Raw genomic sequence first — 27,996 nt, forward strand, 5'->3', positions numbered from 1 at the left:
ATTTCCAAAGTTGACCAATAAAGCTCAGGCATACGTGGCTATCAGTTCTCAGCATTTTCCACTCCTCCCCCAACTCCATGTCTAGTTTTCTGACTTCCTCCTGTGCCTAACTGTCTCCGCCTTCTTACATGTTATTTCAGTTTATTTAGGCCCAGTCTTAATAATACCTGCTGGCACAAACGTAGGAACACAATGAAATATACACATTTTCAGCTTTTATGTCTTTTCCTTTATTTTGAGAGTGATTTATTAGCAATAACACATTGAATCAGAGATGTTAATGTCTAATATAAAAACTCAAGAAAAAATAAGTACAAACTATTTGATATTTAAGAAAAACAATTTTTAAAAACTCCTTCACAAATCCACCTATGAGTCAGAATCAACTCAATGGCAACGAGTTTGGGATTGGTTTATGAGGGACAGGTAGGGTGCTGAAAGAGTTGGATGGGAATCCTATCCATAGAGACAAGAAGTTTGGGTTTCATTGCCTCTATTTTTCAGAGGCCAGGAAAGGATATTTGGGCATGGTGTGCTTGCAACAGATCCTCAGGGCTAGAAGGGAACTCAGAAGTCACAGAACCCAGACCTGACCCCCAACAGTGCTGACCAGCTGTTCTTCAGCTGCCTCACTCATTCCTTATCATCAGAGAAGAGGTTAGATCAGAGCTTACCACCCCACACATGAAGGAACTCACTCTCTCCCAGAACAGACCACTCCAACCTTGGGAAGCTCAAGCTATGAGAAGAAACTCCTTGGTAGTATTCAACTGAAATCTGAAGCCTTACAATTTCAAACAGCTGCTAATGTTTCTGTTCTCCAAGGCTACACAGGACAGTGCTAATCCCTCTTGTATGTAATAACAGCACTCCATCTATTGAAGACGGCTATGATGTACCCTTCCCCAAGCCTCTTTTCATGCTCTGCATCTCCCTATTCCTTCTATTATTCTTCCAATGAAATGGTACTCAATTATTCTGCTATAACGTAGTCCTCTTTGCAGAAAATAAATTGCCCATCCAAATCTAAGTTCGCAAGCACATAATAATTACGCTGATATTAACCATGTCTACATCTTTTATTTTTAAATAAAAGTTATGACATTTTTTTTTTCTTCTCTTTACCCACCACAAATGAAAAGAGCAGGCGTGGTACCCTCAAGGGATAGTCCCATATCCTAATAACATAATACACACATCTGTCACAACTGACACCTTGCAGATAACTGTTCACTCTGATTAATTACACATGCATGTGATATGGTTATCACCACACAGATGATGGCTGTCACAAATTCATGGTGTTTTGACTCTTCAGCAATGCAATTTGTGGGCTAAAATGACATATCAGTGTCTTCCCTCACTCTCATGAAAATTTATAGCATTTCTTTTGTAATAAGGAGCCTTGGCAGTGCAATGGTTAAGCACCCAGCTACTAACTGGAGGGTCCCACCAGCCGCACTGTGGGAGAAAAGACCTGAAGAACTGCTCCAGTAAAGATTATAGCCTAGAAAACCTTATGGGGCAGTTCCGCTCTGTCCTTAAGGCCAAGATGAATGAGAATTGACTTCATGGAGCACAACAACAACAGTTTTTGTCAGCTTCACTCACGTGGTTTCTTTTTAGGCTAACTCAATCTGTGGACCAGAAACATTCTTCTTTATTTAGAACATTTTCATCACCTCAAAAAGAAATCGCATACCCTTTAGCTGTCATCCCCTCATCCCCAGCACTTCTCCCAGCCCTAACCAATCACTAATTTACTTTCTATATCTATAGATTCTGCTATTCTTACCTTTCATATGAATGTAATAATATACTATGTGGTCTTTCGTGACTGGCTTCTATCACTAAGCATGATATTTTCAAGGTTAATCCATGTTGTAGAATGTATAAGTACTTCATTTCTTTTTAAGCCAATTATATTCCATTGTATGGATATACATTGTTTATACATTCATTCACTGATGGGCACTTGGGCTGTTGCCACCTTTCAGTTCTTATGGATAATGCTGCTATAAACCCTCCTTCACTGGCAGTGGGAATGTAACATGGCACACAGTCCCTTTGGAAACTAGTCTGAAAGTTCTTCAAGTGATTAAATATAGAATTATCATATGACCCAGCAATTCTACTCCTAGGGATATACCTGAGAGAGATGAAAACACTCTCCACATGGAAACCTGTGCATTAACATCCCTATCATTTTTAAGTCATTTCTTTTTTAACTTTCAGTCACATAAAAAAGGCATCCATGCTGTGGTATACAATTTAGAAGCATGCATTCTTCAGAATGGTTAACACATAACTGTGAGAGTTAGTTTGATACCATTCATATTTTCATTATTTTAAACCACAGCAAGCAAAAGTCTTATTATGGGTAAGCATAATATTCAAAGTACTTAGCAACTGGGATGGCATCACAGCATAAGCTAAAGCAGAGACCTGAGGGTCCACTATTGGGCTGGTTGCTCTTTAGTTGCTTAATCGGGGCAAGCCTGAGGAAAGCTTTCAGAGAAGGCACCAAGGCAACCCAACTAGGTGAAAATATATTACAATATTTTAACAATCCACACAGTTGTTAGGCACATACCACTGAATATTAGCCCTGGTAATTAAACATACTTTGTCCCTCATATCCTACATAAGGAAACTCTGGTGGCTTAGTGGTCAAAAGCTATGGCTGCCAACCAAAAGGCCGGCAGTTCGAATCCACCAGGCGCTCCTTGGAAACCCTATGGGGAAGTTCTACTCTGTCCTATAGGGTCGCTATGAGTCAGAATCAACTCCACAGCAATGGGTTTGGTGTTTTATTTATTTGTTTTTTTAATCCTACATAAGGGAATACAGGATTTTGAAAACACCAAACAAAAGTCTCCCCATTCCTACGGTAAATCTCTTGAAATTCTCTTAAAAAATTTATGTTCAAGGCTAATAATTAAAATTGTATTTCATATATTTGAGTAAAAGACAATAGAAAACATCTGATCCTGACTTTGTATGAAATCAAGGATGTCTTCAATTTAACACCTTCATATCCTATATCAGCATATATACAATTTCTACAGACTTTAACCTAGGGTGAAGCTGTCTGAAAAAAATTAATCACTAGAAATATGCTAAAATGAACAATTCGTGAATGTAAGACTCATTCTCTAAGGTAAGCTTGATTATGGAGAATGTAGCCTTGAGCCATGACAAACCTCTAACAGACTTACAAATCATTAGAACACTTTGGCTCATCTACAGTTCACACTCCTAGAAAAGACCCTTACGAATATAGCTTTGGATCTTCCCAAATATGCATGTTACGGTGCAGATTCCTGGCTTTTTGTAGAATAGCATTTCCATCAAGTGTCACATGTTTTGTGTCCACTTTCTCATACAAATTATCCTCTCTTAGAAATTGCACTACTTTCTTCTGTTGGATGATGGTACTTTTTCAGAGGGACCAAAATTTGGGTTTTGATGTTTTGTTTTATAGCCACTTTGTGGTGATTACAGTGGACCTCAGGTCCTGTTGGCTCATTCAGCAGTTGAGTGACTTGTTTCAAAATATGATTCTAACCATACACCAGATTCACATCTTTACCTCAGTAAAATCACTATAAAATAATGGGCCTTCTGATTCATTCACAAGTAGTCAAAGCGTTTGAGTACCAAATGCTCACTGTATATGTCCTTGAAACATACTCCGGGTGATTTGACGAATTTTATTTTCTGGAGATCTGGAACAATTTAAATGTTTTTGTTTTTCCTTTTGTTCCCTCATTAATAAATCTACTTTTACAGTGTACACCCTGCCAGTGAACTATATAGTACTTATAGGAATTTATTTAGCCTATAAATACTGAGTGAAAGCTGTTAAACTGTGGGAGACAAACTTCATCTGTACCTTTCAAAGAATGACTATGTCAGTTTGTAGGAGTGAAATAGCATGTATCAGATCTAAATCTGCTAAACAAAATTAGTTGCGTGCCATTCTGTTTGTCTTATCTCCTTCTCTGGCTCATGGTGTGCTTGCTAATTCTGGCCACAAGCAATATAGTAAGTAGAGAAAAAACAATGGACTGCCTTTCACCAACAGTTGCATAAAATGTTTTGTCTTATTTCAATTCATCACAAAGCTTTCTATACTTTCGATTTTCATCTTGTACTTAAAAGAAGAAAAGAAAAAGGCCACTAAAGAATTATATCAAAATAATACCGATCACTTCAGTTTCCAGAAATTCCAAGTGCAGTCTTAGAGGTTTTGATTTATCACCAGGGATAATGGGCTGCTAAATTTGAAGTTAACAACAACTGGGAAATATTATTAACTGTTTAGCTGATTTTTTACACAGTAAAAGTAGGACTTGAAATACTAATCATTTTATTGTTTCTTAAATGTGTTAATATATTAGTTTAAAAATCACCAAAGATCTGTGTTAACTACTAATTTTAATTTAGAGGTACTGTTTCACTTGCAACTAGTAATAATGTCTTTTGTATTTAAAATGTTCACATTTAACTGACCATGAGGGTAAAAGTCAAAAATAGACTTTTCAAAATAACAAATGATTGAAAATCTAATTAACTCTGTTTCAAGGGACAGGGCTTTGATAATACAGCTCCTGCTTACAACAACTGGCAAGATTCTTTTAAATCACACTCAAGCGTTACAAACTTCAGAATTATGTAAGAAACAGTATTATATGACACATTTGAAAATTATGATTTCAAGAGAACAGGTATTACTAGGATTAAAACCAGCTACCACAGGATCAATTCCGACTCCTGGAAATGCCACATATGTCAGACAGAACTGTGCTGTACAAGGATTTTCAATGGCTAATTTTTCAGAAGTAGATCACTAGACTTTTCTTTCCAGATGTCTCTGGGTCTACTCGAACTCTCCACCTTTTGGTTAACCTTCCAGCACGTTAACTACTTGCATCACCCAGGCATTCTACACCAGGTGTAAAAATCCATTGCTGTTGAATCGACTCTGACTCATGATGACCTCACGTGTTACAGAGTAGAAGTACTCCATAGCGGTTTGTTTTTTTTTTTTTTTTTTGGCTGTCATCTTTACGGAAGATCACCATGCCTTTCTTCCACAGAACTTCTGGATGGGTTTGAACTACCGCCCTTTAGGTTACTAGTCGAGTTCAAGCTATTTGTGCCACCTACGGACCTTATACAAGAATTAGGCATATCCACATTTAGGCAAAATGTCCTGAAAATGATCTCTGTACACTACTACATTTCATCCAAACATATACTGAAGTACTTTACAGTATAATTTCACTCTACGTAACAATTTTTTTCTCAAACCAATGCATTCTTCTACATTAATATGGACATTAATGCACACACACAAAAAAGGCAAAACAAGAATAATAAAAAATTATACAATGGCATCCAACATTCACAGTTGGATAAGGGACAATATTACTTCCTATAATATATAATTTTCGTACACAGGCAGATGTATCATAAGGTTTTTTTAAAAAGCTCCAGTTTCAGGGCCCTCTCTTGCATCAGTGCCTTCCAAGGCTCTGCACCTAATTTTTCATTTATATTTTTTAATTGTTTTTAAAGAACTTCTGCAAATTGTATAAAATTCAGGTCCCAAAATCTTGCATCCTCCCGTGCTTTAAAGTCTTCTCAAGCAGGCAAGACTTATATTACAGTTTTCCCTAATATACATAATACAAAGAACCAACTCTGGAAAAAACAATGAAGGAGAAAAAATATGGAGTAACCTAAAGGAGATGCCTTAAATGATAGACTCATTAGACAAGTTTTTTCACATGACTACAGAGAAAGCAAAAAGAGCTGTTAACTTGAAGGCAAAAGGGTCTGGTATGCTAAGCATCTCTTTCTTGCAGAGAAAGGAGAGTGGAAGAACCATGCCTTTGAGAGGCATCACTAGCTTCTGCGGCTGTGAGGAAGGTATGCAAGAGTCTGAGAAGCAGAAGGCAGGCCCAGCTGACTTTCCAGACAGGCAGGACATATATCTGCACCAGCCTGATTGACCAATCCAGCTTCACTCTTTTATACTAGGTACTTTTTTATAGATCCACATCCTCATCTATAAAGCGAGAACAATAATTCCTGACTCAAACTTTCTCCTAAGATTCTCAGACAAAAAAGATCAGGGAAGTTCTAAACAAAGTTCAGACAGAGGATCTAATGTCTCCATGCCCAGTTCTCTCATTAATAGATGACTTTTCAGATTGTTAGGTAATTTTGAAAGCTACTTTTAACTCTTTCAGGATATGATAAATCAAGGTACAATTAAAATTTTTTTTTTTTTTTTTTTTTTTTTAGTGACCTAGAAAGGTTGACAACTTCTTGGAATCTGTTAACCCGAGAAGAAGAAATGTCAGGAAGAGCATTTTCACCAGTATAATCTGGCTCTATAAATACTATAATCATTTCACCAATTTTCAGCATGCAGCGTGAATCATCAAAAAAGGCAGCTAAGAGAATCCCTGTCAACTCTCAGTTCAGTTATATTGCAAATGCTTCCTTTACTGGATCTTTTATAAACGGCAGGCATATGTCTAGTTTTCTATTTTAGGATATTGAGAAGTCCTAGTTATAACAAAGCTGTATTATCATACATACCTAGGAATAGAAAAAGGCCAGATTCTGTCTGAAAACATTTTTTTCATGAAACACTTATTAGCATTTTTCTGGAGGCAAATGTTCCTTCCAAGAGTTTGGAACATCATTTAATAACATTTTTTTAAAATGTGTTTTACTGGTCTTGTCTGGGACAGTTCTACTCTATCACATGGGGTCCATATGAGTAGGAATCGACTAGATGGTAACCAACAACAAAAAAACAGTCCTTCCCCAAAGGAAGGGGAAAGTGAGCATATTGGGCCTCCTATATGTTCTCTACCACCACACGTCTGTCAGTTGGTCATCCTGTGGTGGCTTGTGTGTTGCTGTGATACTAGAAGCTATGCCACTGGTATTTCAAACACCAGCAGGGGCACCCATGGTAGACAGGTTTCAGTGGAGCTTCCATAATAAGGCTGACTAGGAAAAAGGACCTGGTCATCTACTTCTGAAAATATTGGCCAGTGAAAACCTTATGGATAGCAGCAGAACACTTTCTGACATAGTGATGGAAGATGAGCCGCTGAGGTTAGAGGACACTCAAATTATGACTGTGGAAGAGCTGCCTCCTCAAAGTAGAGTCGACCTTAAGGATGTGCATGCAATACAGCTTTTGGGACCTTCACTTGTTGATGTGGCACAACTCAAAATGAGAAGAAATAGCTGTAAACATCCACTAATAATCAGAACGTGCAGTATACAAAGTACAAATCCAGGAAAATTGGAAATTGTCAAAAATGAAATAGAATGCACAAACATCAATATATTAGGCATTAGTGGGCTGAAATGGACTGGTATTGCCCATTTTGAATTGCACAGTCATATGTTCTACTAAGCCAGGAATGCAACTCTTCAAGTTGTCATTCCTGGCTTAGTAGAACATATGATTGTTCAATTCAAAATGGACAATACCAGTCCATTTAAGGTACAATTAGTGCGCCCTAGTGACCTAGAAAGGTTGACAACTTCTTAGAATCTGTTAACCTGAGAATCTGTTAACTTGCATTCATCGTCAAAAAGAATATTTCAAAATCTATCCTGAAGTACAATGCTGTTAGTGATAGAATAAAATCCATATGCCTACAAAGAAGACCAGTTAATACAACTATTACTCAAATTTATGCAACAACCACTAACACCAAAGATGAGGAAATTAAAGATTTTTACTGAAACTGATTAAATATGCAATCAAGATGCATTGATAATTACTGGTGAATGGAATGCAAAAGCAAGAGAAAAAGAAGGTTCTGTATTTGGAAAATATGCCCTTGGTGATAGAAACAATGCTGGAGATTACATGATAGAATTTTGCAAGACCAATGACTTATTCATTGCAAATACTTTAAAAAAAAAAAAAAAAAAATGGCAACTCTACACTTGGAACTTACCAGATAGAAAATACAGGAATCAAATTGACTACACCTGTGGAAAGAAATAATAAAAAAGATCAACATCGCCAGTCAGAATAAGGCCAGAGACCGACTGTGGGAATACGAGTTCAAGTTGAACCTGAAAAAAATTAGAACAAGTCTGTGAGAGCCAAAGTATGACCTTGAGTATATCCCACCTGAATTTGGAGATCATCTCAAGAATAGATTTGACACATTCAACGCTAATGACAGACAGAAGATGAGACAAGATGTAGGATGACATTAAGGACGCCATAAAAATCAACAGGTTATTAAAAAGACAGGAAAGAAAGGAAAAACCAAAATGGATGTCAGAAGAGACTCTGAAACTTGCTCTTGAATGTAGAGTAGCCAAAGTTAATGAAAGAAACGATGAAGGAAAAGAGCTGAACAGAAGATTTCAAAGGGCAACTCAAGAAGACAAAGTATTATAATGAAATGTGAAAAGACCTGGAGTTAGAAAACCAAAGGGAAAGAATACACTCAGCACTACTCAAGCAGAAAGAACTGAAGAAAAAATTCAAAACTCAAGTTGTAATATTAAAGGAGTCTATAGGCAAAATTGACTCGACGGCACTGGGTTAGGGTTATAGGCAAAATACTGAACAATGGAGAAGTATCAAAAGAAGACGGAGGGAATATACCAAAAAGAACCAGTCAACATTCAATCATTTTAAAAAGTAGCATATGATCAAGAACCAACGGTACTGAAGGAAAAAGTCCAAGCTGCACTGAAGACATTGGCAAAAAAACAACGCTCAAGGAATTGACAGAATACCAACTGAGATGTTTCACCAAATGGTTGCAGCACTGGAGATGCTCACTCATCTATACCAAGAAATTTGGAAGGCAGCTATCTGGTCAACTGACTTGAAGAGACCCATATTTGTGCCCATTCCAAAGAAAGGTGATCCAACAGAATGCAGAAATTGAGCCAGATTTATCTTGGCTAAAGTCAGAGAATACCAGAAAGATGCTTACTTGTGCTTTATTGACTACACAAAGGCATTTAACAGTGTGAATCCTAACAAATTATGGATAACACCATGAAGAATGGGAATTCCAGAACACTTAATTGTGCTCCAAAGGAACCTGTATGTAGACCAAGAGGCAGACACTGGAACAGAACAAGGGGATACTGCATGTTTTAAAATCAGGAATGTTGTACATCGGGTTTTATCCTTTCACCATACTTACTCAATCTATATGCTGAGCAAATAATCTGAGAAGCTGGCCCATATGAAGAAGAACTCTGCATCAGAATTGGTGGAAGGCTCATTAACGACCTGCAAAATGCAGATGGAAACCCTGGTGGTATACTGGTTAAGTGCTACGGCTGCTAACCAAAAGGTTGGCAGTTAGAATCCGCCAGGTGCTCCTTGGAAACTCTATGGGGCAGTTCTGCTCTGTCCTATAGGGTCGCTATGAGTTGGGATCGATTCGACAGCAGTGGGTTTTTGGTTAATATGCAGATGACACAACCTTATTTGCTAAAAGCGAAGAAGACTTGAAGTACTTACTGATGAAGATCAGGCACCACAGCCTTCAGTATGGATTACACCTCAACATAAAGAAAACAAAAATCTTCACAACTGGATGGATAAGCAAACATTGAGGTTGTCAAGGATTTAATTTTACTTGGATCCACAACCAATGCCCAGGGAAGCAGCAGTCACGAAATCAAACAACGTACTGCATTGGACAAATCTGCTGCAAAAGACCTCTTTTAAGTATTGAAAAGCAAAATAATAATGACAATAATAAACAAATTGTTGAAAAGCAAAGATGTCAATTTGAGGACTAGGTGTGCTTGACTTAAGCCATGGTATTTTCAATTGCCTCATATGCATGCAAAAGCTGGACTATTAATTAGGAAGACTGAAGAAGAATTGATGCCTTTGAATTATGATGTCAGCAAAGAATATTGTATATATCCTGGACTGCCAGAAGAATGAACAAGTGTGTCTTGGAAGAAGTACAGCCAGAGTACTCCCTGAAAATGAGGATGGCAAGGGACCAGTACCTGGAGAAAGACATCATACTTAGTAAGGTAGAGAGTTAGTGAAAAACAGGAAGACCCTCAATGAGATAGAATGACACAGTGGCTGCAACAGTGGGCTCAAACTTAGCAATGATTGTGAAGATGGCACAGGACTGGACAGTGTTTCCTTCCATTGTACATAAAGTCAGGTCGCTATGAGTTGGAAATTACTCAACAGCACCTAACAACAATATATGTCCTCTACAGTTTCTAATGTGGTTCTGATCATACAATTGACGGTCAATACATGCTTCTTGCTTAAATTGATTTTTTTTAAAGAAGATAAGTAAGACTTAGCATTAGAATAAGCCAGTTACCATGGAGTTAATTCTGCCAAAGCAACAGCATGTGTGTCAAAGTAGAACTGTGCTCCACAGGGTTTTTAATGTCTGAATTTTTCTGGAAGTAGGTAGTCAGACTTTCTTTGCAAGTGTCCCTGGGTGGGCTTGAACTGACAAGCTTTTGGTTAGCAGTTGAGCACATTAATCGTTTGCACCAACCAGGGACTTGACAGCATTAGAATAACCATATAAAAAAAATGAACTACAAAAAAAGTTCATGGTTTAAGAATAATAGGACATATATTTAACCTGCCAATAGAAATAATTTATACCACATTATGAGCAGGCTCTGAAAATAAGAACGTGGACAAATGATATAGTCTTGGGCACACTCCATTGAAAAAAATGGCCTAGGAAGCTCAAGAAAGCAACCAAAGAAATTCCCAGGGTAGACATGTCTAATTTCTATTATTAAGAGTTCTCTAATTATGTTTTAGAACGGCTTACTTTGCACACTATATGGTTTAATTACAAATAATAACCATTCATGAATGAGCTAAAAACTGTCAGCAAATACATGTTGTTCTTTCCTTTAAAAAATTTGTAAAGATCTTACTACGTATGTGGCACCATGTTAGTCCCTGCAAGTGATAAAAACAGTTGCACTTAAAAAGTTAAAATACTGTATAGTTTAGAATTAAATGTCAGGTAAGTAGTATTTTTAAGTAGTATAGCTAAAGGTTATTTTTTTATAGCTAAAGGTTATAGACTAGGATAGTCAACGAAAGAAGAAGTAATTGAGGAGTTGTAATTTAAAGCAGAACTTAAAAGATTCAAAAGTTCTGACGAGCAGAGGCACCAAGTAAACCACGAATTCCAGGGAAAGGGATCAGCAAAAGCAAAGACAACGAGCAAGACATAGTCATGGAATACCGACTAGGTTAGCATGTGTCTAAGATAGAACGCATGTTAAAAAAAAAAAAACTCCAAGACAGGATTGCAAAGGAAATTGGAGAATATTTTAGCAGGCTTTGAACTGTAGCAATTAGAATCCGTTGAAGTTTCTGAATAGAAACTAGGATAATAGAAGTATTATATTAGAAATGGTCATCTGCCAGTGACAGGAAGTAGGTCTTAGAGATAAGAGGACATCCAGCAAGGATTCCAGTAAAGAGGATCTTGAAATAGCTTTGTTTTGAAGATATGAAGGAATAGGTGAGGCTGATAAAAATTTTAGGGAGTAGATTTCAATAAGCCCATGTGATCAATTTTTTGTTGAGCTTTAACTGAAAGTTTACAGTTCAAGTTAGTTTCTCATACAAAAATTTATACACACATTGTTATGTGACCCTAGCTGTTCTCTTTAAACTGTGACAGCACACTCCTTTTCGCCTCGGGTTTCCTGTGTCCATTCAAGCAGCTCCTGTCCCTTTTTGTCTTCTCATCTCACCTCCGGACAGAGCTGCCCATTTAGTCTCATGTATCTACTTGAGCTAAGAAGTACTCTCCTCATGAGTACCATTTTACATCTTATGCTCCAGTCTAATTTTTGTCTTAAGAGTTGGCTTTGGGAATGGTTTCAGTTCTGGGCTAACAGAGAGTCCGGGGGCCATGACTTTTGGGGTCCCTCCAGTCTCAGTCAGACCATTAAGTCTGGTCTTTTTACTAGAATTTGACTTCTGCAATCCAGTTTTCTCCTGCTCCACCAGGAACTCTCTGTTGTGTTCCTTGTCAGGGTGGTCATTGACGGTAGCTGGGAATCATCTAGTTCTGGTCTCAGGCTGTTGGAGTCTCTGGTTTTTGTTGCCTTTTCTGTCTCTTGGGTTCATACTTTCCTTGCATCTTTGGTGTTCTTCATTCTCCTTTGCTCCAGGTGGGTTGGGACCAATTGATGCATTGTAAATGGCTGCTTGCTAGCTTTTAAGACTCTAGGCGCCACTCACCAAAGTGGGTCGCAGAACATTTTCTTAATAAACTTTGTTATGCCAATTGACCTAGATGTCCCCTGAAACCACGGCCCCCAGACCCCTGCCACTCTATCCCTTGAAGTGTTTGGCTGTATTCAGGAAACAGCAATCAACTTTCCATTAAAAAAAAAAAAAAGTTTAACTGCTCTAGTTCTAGACAAAAATGACCAGACGAAAGGAATTCCTGAAATTGAAAGTATGTGTCTAAAAGAAATATTATCCAGTTTTATTTTTATTTGGTTTTCATAGGTCCCTATAGAAAGAAACTCATATTCTCTAAGCCTACAGGGAAGAATAGGAAATGATGACAAAGAATGATTTTAGTAAAAGGAGAATTCGCCTAAAGCAAAACAGTCACTGCCATTCATGACATTTATTAGGCATCAGCCTGCTAGTGATGAGGACCCATCCCTGAAATAAAGGACTGCACAAGTTATTGCTCAAGCTGTAACCATACAAGATACCATCAACAGTTTGTTACCATTTATTTTTCAGTCCTTCAGCACAGGCTGGTTTACTCTCCCAAGTGCATCCTGAAAACTCCAGGCTTCGATTTCCACATATGCCAAATGTATACGGGACAAGACTTAAGTAAAGGTCAGAAAAGAAATAGACATTTAGCAGATGAAACTGATTGTTTACAAGTCTGATCATTTTGGAAAATAAACGAATACTTATCACCGAATTCATTTCATTCTCTATAAACGCCCTTTGACTATGTTCCGAAAGAAATATAGATAAACTTTCACACAGCCTTTATTCCTATTACTTTAATCACTGGGATTCAGGTACTGAGTCTTGCATGTTCTTATGGGTGTTTAATATGCTACAGTAACCCTTATAATATTGGAAATAACATGATGAGCAGAAATGATCCTGAACTACTTCTCAAGGGAGGTGTTCAAAGTGGTTGCATAGAAGTTTCATGGTGTCTATGCTAATACTTAACTGGGGTCCATTTTCATATCAAATTCCTAACAGGAAGTGACTCTTCCTGCCAAATCAAGTTTTAAACATCACTTCTGTCACTAAGGCACATGAGAATGCTGATTATTTCTGAGAAATTTCAGGCGCTTGAGGGAACTCAGCCACAACTCAGACAGAGTTAAGGTTAGATCAACAACATTGCAAAGTCACAATGCCCAGGGGCAGCATTTTGCAGAAGCCAACTAGAGGGAAACAAATGTGCCACAGAAATACATTTATAAAGTCTCAGTACTTAAAGCTTTGTTTATGCACTAGTTCAAAGAACACAACTATGACTTAGTAGGCCCTAAAGGAAGAAGAGAACCCAACAAAGAAGGTACAAACAGTAAAGAAACTTGTGTGGAAAGATGGTCCCGGATGAATCTGAAGTATGCCTATGTATTTGCAGATTAAATTTACTCGTCATGAAGGATCCACTGCTTACCCTTCACGATCCATTTTTACTTAAGCATGCATATTACTTAGAATGGAGAAAAAAAAATAATTTATTGGTCTACTTCATAAAGTCCCAGGTAAAAGAAACTCTTGAAGATACTATCACATACAGATACTAATGTGGTCTCCTCCCCACTTTTAGGGTAAACATTCTGATGAGGCATAGTAGTTAAGTGCTACGGCTGCTAACCAAAGGTTCGGCAGTTCGAATCCATCAGGCGCTCCTTGGAAACTCTATGGAGCAGTTCTACTCTGTCCTACAGGGTCGCTATGAGTCGGAATCAACTCGACAGCACTGGGTTTGGTTTTGGTTTTTATTCTGATGTCCAGAACACGCCTAATTGGAATTTAGGCCTAACTGTCACAGAACTACATCTTAACAACATTGTTTTGTTTATTTAATCTTAATTAGGTTATAATTGCAATTAATGAATACATCCTAAACTAAAGATGATGACGACCCCATAGTCTCCACCTGGCAGAGAACTTCATAGTATTATAGTTAGGCTTGTGGGTTCAATTCATTTGCTTACATTTCAATTTTGAAAAGCTCTTGTAAAATAATACGATCTTGCTCTTTTTCTTTAAAACTTCTGTCTGTGACTTTTCAAGTACTTTCATGTATGTTAAAGAAAATTATATTAGTGTCAGGAACTGCCACTAACTTATACCACCTACTTTCTTTGTGCTTCCAATTTCTTCACTTATAAAATGAGAGAACTGGGCTAGATTAGTGGTTTCCAAGTAGAGCTAGAGCTCTGTGAAGCCAGCAGAGGAGTGTAGCAGCTTGAATGGAAAAAAAGTGAGGGAGCACCAAAGGCAGGTGAACATGCAGCTGGCTTCTCACTGAAGCTTTAACAGAAGCAGCTCTCTTTTTACCCTTTTATCTGTTTTAGATACCAGGGCTACACATCTGAATTCACACAAAAAAAGAGGTTCACTTACCTAAATTGAACATAATATAAAAATAATAATCAAATATAATTGAAAACCAATGGATTTTTTTCCCAGTCTAAACATTCTTTTTCAGTCTAACAGAATCATTACAAAAATTCAAGATATTAATAGTTTAGGTACCACTTTAACCTATATATATACAGGTAATGAAATACACAAACGAGGAGTCTCACTCAAAACCACCGGCAAATTATTGCAGGACCAGAACCCAAGTCTCCTGCTACAATGCCCAAAGCTCAGGCATGCACCATTCCTATTAAATTCTGTGTGGCTGGTGCCCTCTGGAGTTGTGCCAATTAACAGCTTGAAGAGCAATCACTTATTCAAAATGAAAATAATTATAAAACAATTACTACATGCTCAAAAAAATCCCTTTATAAATACATATAAATGAAGTATAAATACGTATACTTCACCTACATACCATAAAAGTGAGAGGGCTCTCTTCCCTCTTGAAAAAGTAGTATAAATAGAAAGCATTAGTTCACATGTTAGATATAAAAATAAGAGAGTGATTTAAAGCTTTGATTAAAGCACTAAAAACAGGTTAATTTATTTAAAAAACATGTCAGAACCAGCAATGACTCAGAAAACACCATATATAATGAAATCTAAAGAAACCATCGAACAATTCTGAAAAGCCATCTTTGTGAGAAAGAGCCTTGAAACATAAACTCTTTAGAGTTAATAACTCTCTTTCTTTCATTTAGACAGCTGCTCGTCTGCTCTTCATCTTCCTAGATGGTCTGCTAGGAAGTTTACATTATGCTTATGAACACACACCGATTCTATCAAATATATCAATTACCTTCTTGTTGGAATGTATCTCAGTATCACAGAAGACTTTCAGCCATTCTTCAGAAAATTGCTACAGAGCGCAAAAATAAAGAGGGCCTTATGTGTTCTCCCCCCACCCCACCCCAGGCACACCAGCTAAGTAAGTCACAAAGAGATGGAGTTGCTCAAGATATTAAGAAGAAACTGAAAGAGCTGTCCCTAGAATAGAGAAATTCTGATTAAAGCCACCTATTTCCTGTGTCACACTTATCCATGAAATAGAAAGTTCGAGTCTCCTTCAAATTATTTGGAAGAGCTATAGTTGCAGGAAATATTTATTTATTTTTTTTATTTTTAACAAAAAAGGAGGGTGACGGGGTTGTTTTTCATTATAAAGTATAAACTCCAGTCAATAGCTGTAACAGACATCATGAAAAGTAAGATTTTATTCTCATTTCCCAATATTTGTAATATTTCAGAAAATGAGTATTAGACAAAAGATGCTATTTGGCTCCATATGGTGAAATGTAACATAAGAGAACATCTCTAAAATGATATAACCTGGAGGAAAGTTTCCAATATGATGAAATTCTACCCTGCATAGCATACTCAGTAGATTACTGTGAAAGATGTAACAGTGGAATATGCTTGACAATTAGTTTTTTGTAGAACAGCTGTAGGCTTGGATGTATATAAGCAAATTTCAATGTAAATACTTGCATCTCCATAAATCAACATGTCTGAAAAGGATGATATCAAACAGAGCAAGCCCTCACAAGTTTTAGGTAACAAACACAATATCTTTTTTGGATCATATGCCTCATTTATGTTTTAGGTGCTTACAAATCTGACTTGAAATAACAGAAAAATGATAGGACTTTAAAGCACTGCAATGCTTAAGATAGCCTAATTCAATTTATTGTCTAAAATGTGCACCTTACATAGCTATTAATCTCAAGGTGGATCTCATCACCAAGCTTCAGAGGGTATTTAGAAATGGCATAAACCCATGCATCCCTGGTATTTCTCAAAGGGCAGTAGTCTACCCTCCTTCCTTGGTCAAGGGGGAAAAACAGGGAGAGAGGGAAAGAGAGACTTCTCTGTGGAAAGATTTGGCCTTGGAGTCAGGGCTTTGGAGATGTGCTAGTGATCTTGGATCGATGCCTTTTTGTTTTCTTTCAGGAATAAATCTGAGGAATGGAATGGCTTGTGATTCTCCAGCCATCCAGCCATATCAGATTTAACAGAAAGAAAGAATGAAAACTGACTCAGAAGGCTCCTGCAGTGGCTGAGTGGCAGGTTGCTGGGAAAGAAACACACACACAAAAAGGATACACTCAGTAATGGAGGGAAAAAAACATATATGCACATGCATAAACTCAATAAATAATAAGATGTAAAGAAAGAATCTACAGTAATACAAAGGGTGAATGCATAAGACAGATGAAAAATAGTACTTCTATTTAAGTACCAAAGGGATAAAAGCTCATGAATACTAAATATTTGAATCCACTTTAAAGAGAAAATATGATTTTTCCCTCAAATGAATGCAAACTGTAAAAATCAGCCAATGCAAACTTACTATGTTCAGGAAAGAGTGAAAAATGCTTAAATCTACGACGTGCATGCCCTCGTAAACATTCTAATGTAATTTCTTAATTAAGACATATTTTCAGTGACTAAATGAAAATATATGTAACAGAGTAAGTGCCTTGATTTCAACAAAATTTTACTTTTTAATGCATGCATGATTAAAATAAATAATGGCAGTTGAGTTTAGGAGAAAAAAAAATCAAGAGATGAGGAATCATGACACAACCAGAGTCACTCAGTTTTTTAAGGGCCAATAGTTACAGTACTTTCAAGTGATTTGCAGTTACAGTAACAGGCATTAATCTCTTTGGAAGTATTCTAAAGAAGAAAAAAAAAAACTTCTAAAGAAGTTCCCATATATAAAATTTCAAAACCAAAAGGGACTAAAGGAAACAGTGGACCCATGGGTGCGCTTAGAGTAAACACGTGTAGGAAAGAGGATTGATGGTTTTGATTTTTTTTTTTTTTGGAAGATGTATTTACTACCTTTTACACCATTTAACTGTAAGTTTTATTAATAATTTTCTTTTCAAATGTAAAAATCACCTAAGTTTGGAGGTGTCATGATGGATCTTAAATATGTCGGAAAGATGTGTGTACTTTTATAAAATAAAAACCAGGACTAAGTTACTTGCAAATAGGAAAAGCAAACTGAACTCGTTCATCATACCTATTAAGGTATGTAAGAGCACACACTTCAATAGTACTATACATTTTATTTCGATACAAACTAATATATTTTAATCACATAAGGAAGACTGCAATTTTGGAATCATTCCTTTGGTTAGTAAAGGCTTTATAACTGCTCTCTAAAGGGCCTTTGGTTATAACATTTCTAGATAAAATAAATCACTGGAAATGAGACAAAGTTTTTCAGAATTAGGAAAAAATAATCTTCTCTAAAGCTGATTTTCTTTCAAAGCAAAAGAAGAAATAAATAAATAAAACCAGGTCTTCTTCAGTTAAAATTACTTGTAAGAAAAATCTTTAAAATTACTTGTAAGAAATATCTTTAGATTTTACTATAGAATCTCCCCAATATTTTAATTCTATTCACATAGAGCAGTAAATAAGGTGCATTCCTTCTGCTTCTTAAGAAATTAGCATTTCAAAAATATGCCACTTTCCCCTGAACTCCAAGCGTGTCTAATAATGCGAGAAGCAGATTGTCTTCCCTCGTTTCCTTAATTTGTTTCATCTAAAAGCAATTCACTCAACATCTTGTCGCCCTCTGGCAGCTTAGTTTACTTATCCGCACTTAATTTCTCATTTGGACCAAAACAAACTCCTCCAAACTGCTACTGACTGCTAACCGCAAGAGGGGAGACATGCAATATGTATTTACTTGGGAACACACAGCCACACACATACAGTCACAAACACACGGAACCTCCCTCACGCCCCAGACAGTAACTTGGTTTTATAATAGCACTACATTAAAACCAGTTTAACTTTCCCTGCCAGGTGCGGCGGCGTACAGGGGGAGAGAGGATGAAAAAAGAAGTCCCCAAGGGCATTTACAGTTTCCAGTGGATCACCTGAGTATGCGTGTTGCAATTAGACCAGGGATGCGCCCGAGAGCTCTTTGTGCGGCCCTTTCATCTAGATCACTTTGTGTTTTGAACAAGTGAGGCTCGCCTTTGTGCCCCTAGAATTTCAAGTACAGAGTCACACAGGGAACAACAATGGTACGCTAATCCTTGCGCTCTAAATGGGCTCACTTGTGGGTCTGACAATTCGCCCGGGGGAAGTGAGAAGAGACTAGCGAGGGCGCGAGCCGGTGTCGCCTGAGACGAGGAAGAGGACAGCTGCAGAACTAATTTGGATTACATTCCTTGCAAAAATTCTGAAAAGGGCTTTTCGGCATAACTTAACCCCCGAGCCGCACAGTTAATAACAAATTGCTGCGGACTCGAGTCGGGTCCCCCAGCGACTAAGGCTGCACCAGACAGCCCCCAGTAGGTCGCTTCCTTGACATTCCTCTCAGCTAACCCTGCGTGGCAGTCGCAACTGCGTTTGAATGGGTCAATGTGCGTAATCAACCCATTGAAGGAAAATATGAAGGGAATCGGAGCGGGGCGGGAGATAAAAAAGGGATGTTATCTAAGAGGCCGCTTGGAATCTCCAGACCGTGTTGTGTTGGTGTGACAATTCTGGAGGCGGCTTGAGAGCGGGACTTGGTATGCATGAAGAATTTCGGAGTAATTGGGAGGGTACAAACGGCCAGCGCCAACGGTGCACATGTGCCATTCGAAGGTCATTTGGAAAGCCTGGACGATTATAACTTGTTGTGTACCAAGGCAGGAGGGGGAGGCGGCGGAGGCGGAGCGGGAAAACTACTGCGCGCAGTTTTCTTGGTGAGGTCAGAAGGACACACTCCGGGGGCCTAAAGCTCTCCCTATCGCCTCCTCCGGAAGCTTTATCTCCTCAAGCCGCCTCCCACGCTCCCGTGACCAGCCCCGGATGAATCCGGAAATCTACCCGGCTCTCCAAAAGGCCCCTGTCCCTCGACTCGGCCACGGGTTCCCCTCTGTTCTCCTTTCCTGTCCCACTGTCATCTCCCAGGAAACTCAAGTGTCAGAAACTTTGCGCTCCCTCGCACGGCAGGTGCAGTCAGCAGTCCTGCCCGCCGGGAGCGCCGGCCCCGCTGCGCTGCCTTTAGGGATTCACTGAGCCCAGGGCCTGCCGGGGTATCCCGGGCTCAAGTTCTCCAGCAAACAGTGGCCGCGCCTGGAGCGCAGCCGCCGCGCCCGCCTCGGGGTAAATCAATTCGCGCGACGGGCCGGCTCCGCAGCCCCGCCGGGCTGTAAACAGAGAACTTGGAGGGACTCCGGCCAATAGCAAGTTGAACTACAGGAACAACTCTTCCCCGAGCCAAACACAGCAACCGCCTCAAGTGTGCCAGGCCTTTTTTTTTTTTTTTTTTTTTTTTTTTAAAGAGCTCAGGCTGGCAAGTCAGCGCCCCTCAAGCCAATGCACTCCCAGACGCCGGCCGAGGAGGCCCCGGGTTCCGGGCCCCCGGACCGAGGCGAGCCCGCCTGCCGCGCCCCGGCTGCCCCGGCTGGGCTCTAGTTAGGTCTGACCCCGCAAGGCTCGGCGACTGGGGGCGCAGCGCCCGCCAGCACGCACACAGGTGCAAGCCCGCTCTCGGAGCTCCCCTTCCACAGCTCGTTCCCCTTTAGGAGCCCGCCAGGCACCGCCACCCAGCCGGGGCACGCTTCCCCCAGGCTTCTTCCTTTTCGGGCAGAGACTGCGAGAGGCTAGCGTCCTCTGACTGAGCTTTTGGCTCTCGCATGTCCCGGACAACAGGCGCGACCACAGGGATCCCGCTAAGGCTCACAGAAAACGCGAGAGAAAGGGGAGTTTAAGAGAAAAAAAAAAAAAAAAAGAGGCGGGCCGGGACGCAGAGGGATTTTTCACCAAAAGCAAAACACATACACACAGGGTAAGTTTAGGAATGGAAAGAAGGGCTACCGAGAGCCCAAAGAAGAGGCCCCTATCGGGTGGTCCTTTCACGCCTGGGAGTGAGCGGGTCTCCGGTTGGACCAAGAGGGTGAGAGAGCCACCCGTGGCGACCAAGCCGGCGGCAGCAGGTTCAACAACTGGAGCGCGAGAAGCAGGAACCGCGACCCACCTGACTGAGAAGCGCTGGGCTGGACGGTCCCCGCCGCCACAAGAAGGCTCACCCAGACCCACAGTCCTGTCGCCAGCTTCATTTTTTGGAAGTCTCAGATCCCGTGCTGACAATTACATGTCCAAATGGCATATCCCCTTTCTGGCACGCGGAGAAGATTCCTCAGCCCGGAGCGCGTGGGGCGCGAGGGGGGCTGGCGGGCGGCGCGCGCGGCGAACCGCTTCCGAGGCGGGTGAAGGAGTCCACGCGCACGGGGCCGGGGCCGGGGCCGGGGAGGGGGCTCGAGTATACGTGCGGGTGTGTGCGGTGGGAGTGTGCTCGAGTGTGTGCGCGTGGTGCTTCGGGCCGGCCGGACTGGGCAGCTACGTCCCCGTGTGAGCCTTTGCTTTCTCGCTCCCTCCTCACTTTCTCTCTCGCTCTGGTTGGTCAACAATAAAAAGGAAGGGGGAAAAAGGTTTCCAAAAAAAGTTGATTGCAAAGAGGCGGTAGGTTTCCGGCCTCTCCACCCCAGCCGGGCTACGTTCGGCTCCTTTTTCTGGGTCCCTGCACCTCCAGTCCAAATCAGGAGGGAAGGGGCGGGCGGGGTGGGGGGAGCTTCTCGCTTCTCCCCTGATTCTGCCCTTCTTTCCCTCGCAGCTTTTCCTCACACTTGTCCGGCGGCTGCGGTAATTAAAGCTCCGAGCGTCATTTCCAACGCTCCGCGGTCTCCAGCTGCAGCCCCACAGAGAAATTAATGAGACTCCGGAAAAATAAAATAAAACAGCCCTCCACGCAACCAAGCAGGCTCTGCTCAGCCGCGCAATCCCCGCCCCTGCTCTGACCCTACTAGCCACGCCTTCTCCCCCGCCCCCCCCAAAGGGAAATCTTATTGGCTCAGCCACTCCCCAAAATCCTCGGCCTCAGGAGTTGGGAAAACACCTGTCAGGGAGATGGAGAAGGGTGTTGGGGGCGGGGGAAGCTGGTATTAAAGGGCTAATCCGAGGCCACCGACTAAAACACTCCCCCTCCCGCCCCGGCAGAAGCCCAGGACAGCTGGCCCGCGGAGTGGGCAAATTACCGGAGGGGTGTTTAAAGGTTGTTTCGTAAAAACGAAGTCACCATTCGCCATTGCCCCAAGGTGCTAATCCACAGCCAGAGACATCCCTAGAAATAGAAGCAAAATCCACGTCGCTTCGGGCAAAACATTTCCCTCCTTCCCCTGTTCCCCCATGCTCCACACTAAGCAAATAGTTTAAAACTCAGTACTGACTTTTGGGTAGTGTGAGCCTCCGCAGATTAGGTAGTGGTGGGGTATAATCATCCTCCTTCCCCATCTATGCAGTCTCTCCCAACACCCACCTTCCCAAACTGGCTGACACTGAGCCGAACTAAAACTCCACATTTGTATGGATTGTAAAATTTTTGGAGCCCTGCTGGTACAGTGATTAACAGTTGGGCTGATAACCAGAAGGTCGGCAATTCGAATCCACCAGCCTCTCTCTTTGGAAACCCTATGGGCAGTTCTACTCTGTCCTATGGGGTCGCAATCAGAATGGACTGCAAGGCAATGGGTTTGATTTTTTTCTTGGGAGGGGGAGGTAAAATTGTTTGGATTTTAGACTTTATAGGTGTTTTCACCCTTTTCTTGGGCTCTAGGACAACTTGGTTTGGGTTTATTCTCATTATTCAGATTCTAGTCCAAAGGTATTGATTTGGTCCTGAAAAGCTAGAAGTTGCCCAGAGTGTGAGCTGTTTAGTATGAAAGAATTTAAGGCGGCCAAGTCAGGAGATAACGGACCTCAAATGATTAGGATTATTCTATAGTGAATCAAGCTTTAGGTCCCTTCCATGTTCTCACTCTGCAAGTTCATGGTCCCAGTCCCAGGTCATTGCTAGCTCTGGAAGTCTCTGGCCTTCCCTGGATCTAAAATATCCTGGGACCGGGTCATATCAGTATACATACCCCTTGCCTTCTATAACTCTGAAACTATACCCAGGGCAGGGGCCAGAACCTCCTGAGGGTAGTAGGTTATTGCTTTGCAATTTGCACAGGCATTTCACGTATGAATTATTTTCCTTTTGCTTTCTCTAGAAGTAGCAAATACATAAATAGAAAGTATCAGGGGAGCTTAAAAATCAAGCCATCCTGCCTCTTCACTCATCATTTAAGACCTCTCCTTTGTTCCTCAGCTTTTATCTAGAGCTCTGTCCCTTAAGAATTTCCATGGAGCTGAGAACAGATAGGAAGAGCAGTCTTATCCCAGAAGCCTGAAGCCTTCCCTCTCAGGCCCAGAGCAAGTAACAGGCCTTGAGAGGAGGCCAAAGGAGATGAGCATGCTCTGTTACCCAGAAGCAGCCTAGGGTGGGAAGCAGTTAAGCCTAAAGGAGATGATGGTGACTTGACCAGAATGGTACTGATTGTGCAGAACTGTGCTTACTGCTCTTTGGGATCATCTTTGTTTTCTACTTTTATCTCCCACCCCCTCTGGTTTCTTTCCTTTCATTCAATCTCTTCTCACTCTTTTGTCCTTAAATCCCCTTCTGCTTCTTATGACTCTTAGACACCTCTCCTCCATGAAAGCTACTTCTTTTTAAAATTTCCATTATTAAAAAAACTAAGTCTTTGTTTCTGATACCAGTTCTGTTGTAAGAAGTGAGAAATGGGTTATTTATTTTACCTTAAATTGTGGGCAAAAAATAGTCTGGATATTTTGGGTTTTTTTTTTCTACTCATATCCATTGTGATCATTTTTACCACCCACTCCCCCATCAATTTTATACTTACTCTTCTGTGGCAGGAATTCCATACATCTTGGTCTCACCCATCACCTCTAGAATAATTCTTTGCAAAAGAGGGTTTTCAATTAATATTCATTGGTTAAAAAATTAGTCTATTTTGTATGTGTGTGTGTTTGTGTATATATACTAGATAGCCTCTACAAGGCCTCAGATACTCAGTTTGTTCTGCTTTGATCCCATTTTCCTCTCTCTAACTAATTGAAACATGATTGGTCCTGGTTAAAAGTGATTGTCTGACCAGCAGCTTGTAAGATGGATTGGCATGAAAGCACTACCAAGCAGAAGCATCCTACATTTCAGGATGACTGGTCTTCCCAATCAGAGCCTAGTTCAGATCATTTAAGACCTGGAGATGTAGACAGGAGGGTGGGACCCTGTGGGGGCAAGTCTGAAGGATGAGAAATTAGAAGCCATGAGGCAGAGACAAGAATTAGTTCTTTCTGTATATGCTGTCATTTTGTTTCTGGTCTCGGCTGAGTCATAAAGAAGGAACACCAGAGTAGGGACAATTTACTACCTGATGTAGAAGGAGGGATATACTAACTGGATTGCTAGAGGCTTGCTAAAATTGATCTCTGTACTTCTTCACTTTCCTATGCATCTTTATGATAAATCTCTACCAACTGAGTTACATGTGTTGTTGTTACTCGAAATCTGAAAAAAAAAATAAATAAAACTGACTAATCTAACATGGTTGTATCTACAGGTATTTTACTAACCAACAGACAAACACCGGAGATTATCTGCTTAGTACCCCATTTCGAGGAACTGCCCTTCCTCCAGATCTACATTTTTAACCTGAATTTGCCTCTATGGTACAGCCTACCCCGACTCTCCAGTTCTACACTGAACCAATCAAAATGCCTAGGTTACTGTTGATTAGGTGAAAAATGGTCACTCCCACTGAGACTCTTCCCTGAGACTGTGTGCATGAGAAAGAAACAGCTCATATTCAGTCTTTCATTGTGGCTTTTGAGATCTAGATTTACAGACCTGGCCTGGCTATGTTTCTTTCTATGTAGAGATCACTAGGCTGCAGTAAGAAAGAATGAAGCTGCCATTTGAAAGGAGCAAAATCCCAGATGGGTCTGGAGAATATCCAAGCTCTTCCTGAGGCTTATTTTTTCAAACCCCCTTTTTCCTTCAGCTAGTTCAGTTTTCATTTTTGTTACCTGAAACCTAAAGAGTGTAAAATGGGACCCTCCAACATAAATGAGATTATATATGCCAGTATGATCCTTGAAGAAGACATCTTGATATGGCCAATATTGTTGAGTCTCCTTTCCTGGTTTCTCATGATTTCCTTTGGTTGAAGCCATAACCATGACATATAGATGCCTTTGTCCAGGGCTGCTCTCCTGAATCCCCTCTCCACTTCATTTTTTCCATTAGTAATATAATTTAAAAAAAAGAGTTCTGATATCATGTGTGACAGAATGATGATGGTGCCAGAAAGAAACACACTGAACTGAGTGTTCAGTCTCGAAGTAGATCCCTAGCGTTGTCCCAGAATTCCACAGTTCACATAATCTTTAGTTTGTTTCTGAGATTAGAGATTGCTGTTAGCACATTTTGCCATTAGTTATATATATATAAATTGGGGACAAATATCAACTAAGAAAAGAAATGGAACGCTATTGTAAATCCATTATCTTCTTATGAATATTTAAAAATAAATCTAGGGTTCTATTTTTTTCTCCCCATTCATTTTTCTAAGTTATCTTGTGATCTTGAGATAGTTACTTCATATGCTTCATATGCCTGTTGTTGTAAACTCTCAATTTCAAGACTTTATGGGTCTATGATTTACTAACCATCTACTAAGTGTAAGTCATAATTTTCACAGACTTTAATACTCTCTCATACCTCCTCCTTTCTCTTTCCCGCTTACCCACAATACACATCTCTGTCTGGACCACCCACGCAGACACGTGTCTTAAACTACCTTAGGAAAATATTCAGATAGGCTCACAGTTATATCACTGTGTAGTGGTAAAGAATTGAATGTTTACTGTTCTACCAGTTAAGAGGAAATGTTGCTGAGTACCAGTCAGATTCAGTATTATGGTGATCAAGCAGATGACAAACACAATATTGGTATTTTCTGTTTGCTTTTTAACTCAGCACTTGAAATAATAGCTTTGCTCTTAAACCTCTGATTTCTGGCATTCTCTGATATTTGGTGACATTTAATTTTTAAGGCCAAAGCTCAATAAATGTTTGAATATATTAATATGCACTAACCAAAGAAATGTTTTTGTTACATTAATTTAACACTCAAAGAAGTCCTCCCCAAGATCATTTTGTTTTGGGTTAATAACTGTTGTTTTCCTTTTATATACGTGATTAAGCCTTAATTTTTTAAGAGCTCAGGAGGTGTGACTAAAAAGTAAATCAATTCCGTGTTGCTTTATGTCCATTCATCAGTGTCTGTCCAAGTTCTTATAGACCTTTCCGGTTTGTGATTGAAACTGCAAAATAATTTCAGCCCTGTGGACTTAGCAATCTTTCCCAATAAAATTATACAAAAATGATTTTCCTAGTAAAGCCTTTTTCTCTTGTGTATCTGCTTTAAATATTTTCTTAACCCAAGTTCTTGTGTTCCCTGTAGCTTTTTCTATTTCTTTGTAAGTTTCAATATGTAGTAAACCTTCACCAACAGTTGCCATTGACTTCTGAAAACTAGAAAGGAAAGGAACGTTTTTCTCTTTGAGTGCCTGTGTACAGCCAGTCCAGGGTTACAAAAGAGATCTGTTCCTAACGGTGACTTTAAGTCTTTAAACGTGTAGGTAAGTTGGAACAGGTGTGTATGGTTCTTATTTAGCTTACTTTAGTGCAAGAAAAAACTTGAAGACTTTTCAATTATTTAGAAACTGCACATGCAGCAAGTGAAGGTGATCGTGATGAAGAATTTGTTGCCAGTAAGGGTTGGTTCAGTTGTTTCAAAGTAAGAGCAAATTTATATAACATTGAAGGGCAAGTTGTCTGCCAGTGGACATTTGTAACCCAGGGATTGCCTGTATATGTAAGTAAACTAACTAGTGAGGTTGCTTATTGAGGCTCTGACAGTACCTGACTTGAAATCTGAATCAAGGAAAAGTGTGTTAGTTTCTTTTCCAGGCAAAACCTTTGCTAGTCAGTTCCAACTCATATGGACCCCACAGGGTTTCCAAGGCTGTAAATTATTACAGAAGCAGAATGCCACATCTTTCTCCCCCAGAGCAACTGGTGAGTTTGAACTGCCTACCTTTTGGTTAGCAGTGAGATGCTTAACCACTGTGCAACCAGAGCTTCTTCTCCAGGTAGCCTCTATATTCCGCTTCCTTCCTTCTTTATTCTTAACTCTGCAAAGAGCTTAATCGTGTTATGGTTAACACATAGATTTCCCAAAAGTCTGCAGACAAAAATGAACGTTGTTCTGACTAAGGACACAAAGAGTTCTTAGAATGTTTTCTTGGACTCCTGCCAATTGTCAACTAAAGTAATCATTTAGAAACCATGTATTTTCTTTTCAGGTTTGTATAGTGATGCATAAATCTTCACAGCATCAATAAAAAAGGTTCTAAGAGCCAGAAAGGGTCCTAAACTTCTTGAGTCTTCTTTCCACACTTCGATAGCCCGGTTCCTCCTTGCCCAATAATCACCTCTCAGTATAACCCATTTCCCATTCCTTTAATGTAGTTCTTCAATTCCCTTGGTGCCTACCCTTACCAAGTCCGTCTTCACTTCTGAAAAATCTGTCATGAGGTCTAAGACATCTGGCAGTTCCTATATTTGGTCCTGGCCACTAGTGAATAACAATTTTGTACCATCCTATAGAATACTCTATGTTCTAAAGCATTTAATACTTCGATTCACCAGTGAAAAGGGTCCAGAAGAAACTACCAGAACTGTAACAATAATTATAATATTTTAAAAATAATTAAAAGTTATACTGATTGAGTTTGATGACAAAGAAGAATGATAATATTTGGGGATAAAAACGATGTGTGGTAGTATTTATATACTTTTTTCAGAAGGATGCTTATAATTCATATCGATAGATTAATAAATGTTTTCCCTTTTCACCTACCTCCTTAATTTGTCCATAAGGATTCTAAAAATAAAGACTGGTTAGTTAATCTTTTGCTTTTGGGGTATTGGGTTATCATTTAAGAAATTCAACGATGAACATAGTTTGATTCACATCCATCTTAAAATATTTAAACTGCTGATACAGTAAACATTTTAATAATGTGCTAACGTATCAAAGCAATAGCCACATATATCCCGGCAGCTGATACAGTGAACCCCCTGCAGAAAGAGCAGCATCAGCAAAGCTGAGGCTGGACAATGTTTTGAATCTGAAGTATGAACACCTATATCTAAAAAAACAATTTTAATAAGGGAAAATAGAAAGCTGCTAGAGAAATCTTTTTTGATCAATGAGTCTTTTATCTACCCACAATGGAGACCATTTACTTAAACAATTTTTAGGTAACACGAACTTAATCAATTTCACAATCTATTTTGAATTATTGTA

General features: G+C 39.8%; 1 protein-coding gene across 6 annotated transcripts in view; it reads right to left on the reverse strand.

Annotated features, from left to right (window-relative positions):
* Nucleotides 1-21,480, reverse strand: part of ERBB4 (erb-b2 receptor tyrosine kinase 4) — a 1,265,080-nt gene extending 1,243,600 nt beyond the window's left edge. For 4 of the 6 annotated variants that reach the window (XM_049888940.1, XM_049888939.1, XM_049888938.1 and 1 more), the window contains exon 1: nt 20,697-20,780. Coding sequence is in view for 2 of the 6 variants with exons in the window: in XM_049888936.1 (XP_049744893.1) it covers nt 20,697-20,778 (82 nt within the window). In the remaining 4 variants the exon portion in view is untranslated. Of the gene's footprint in view, nt 1-20,696 lie in introns of all 6 variants that reach the window. The other 2 variants (XM_049888936.1, XM_049888934.1) reach the window with 1 other exon arrangement.
* Between the last annotated feature and the right edge of the window lie 6,516 nt (nt 21,481-27,996).

This window comes from Elephas maximus, chromosome 6 (assembly GCF_024166365.1).
Source record: "Elephas maximus indicus isolate mEleMax1 chromosome 6, mEleMax1 primary haplotype, whole genome shotgun sequence".
NCBI classification, from domain to species: domain Eukaryota; kingdom Metazoa; phylum Chordata; class Mammalia; order Proboscidea; family Elephantidae; genus Elephas; species Elephas maximus.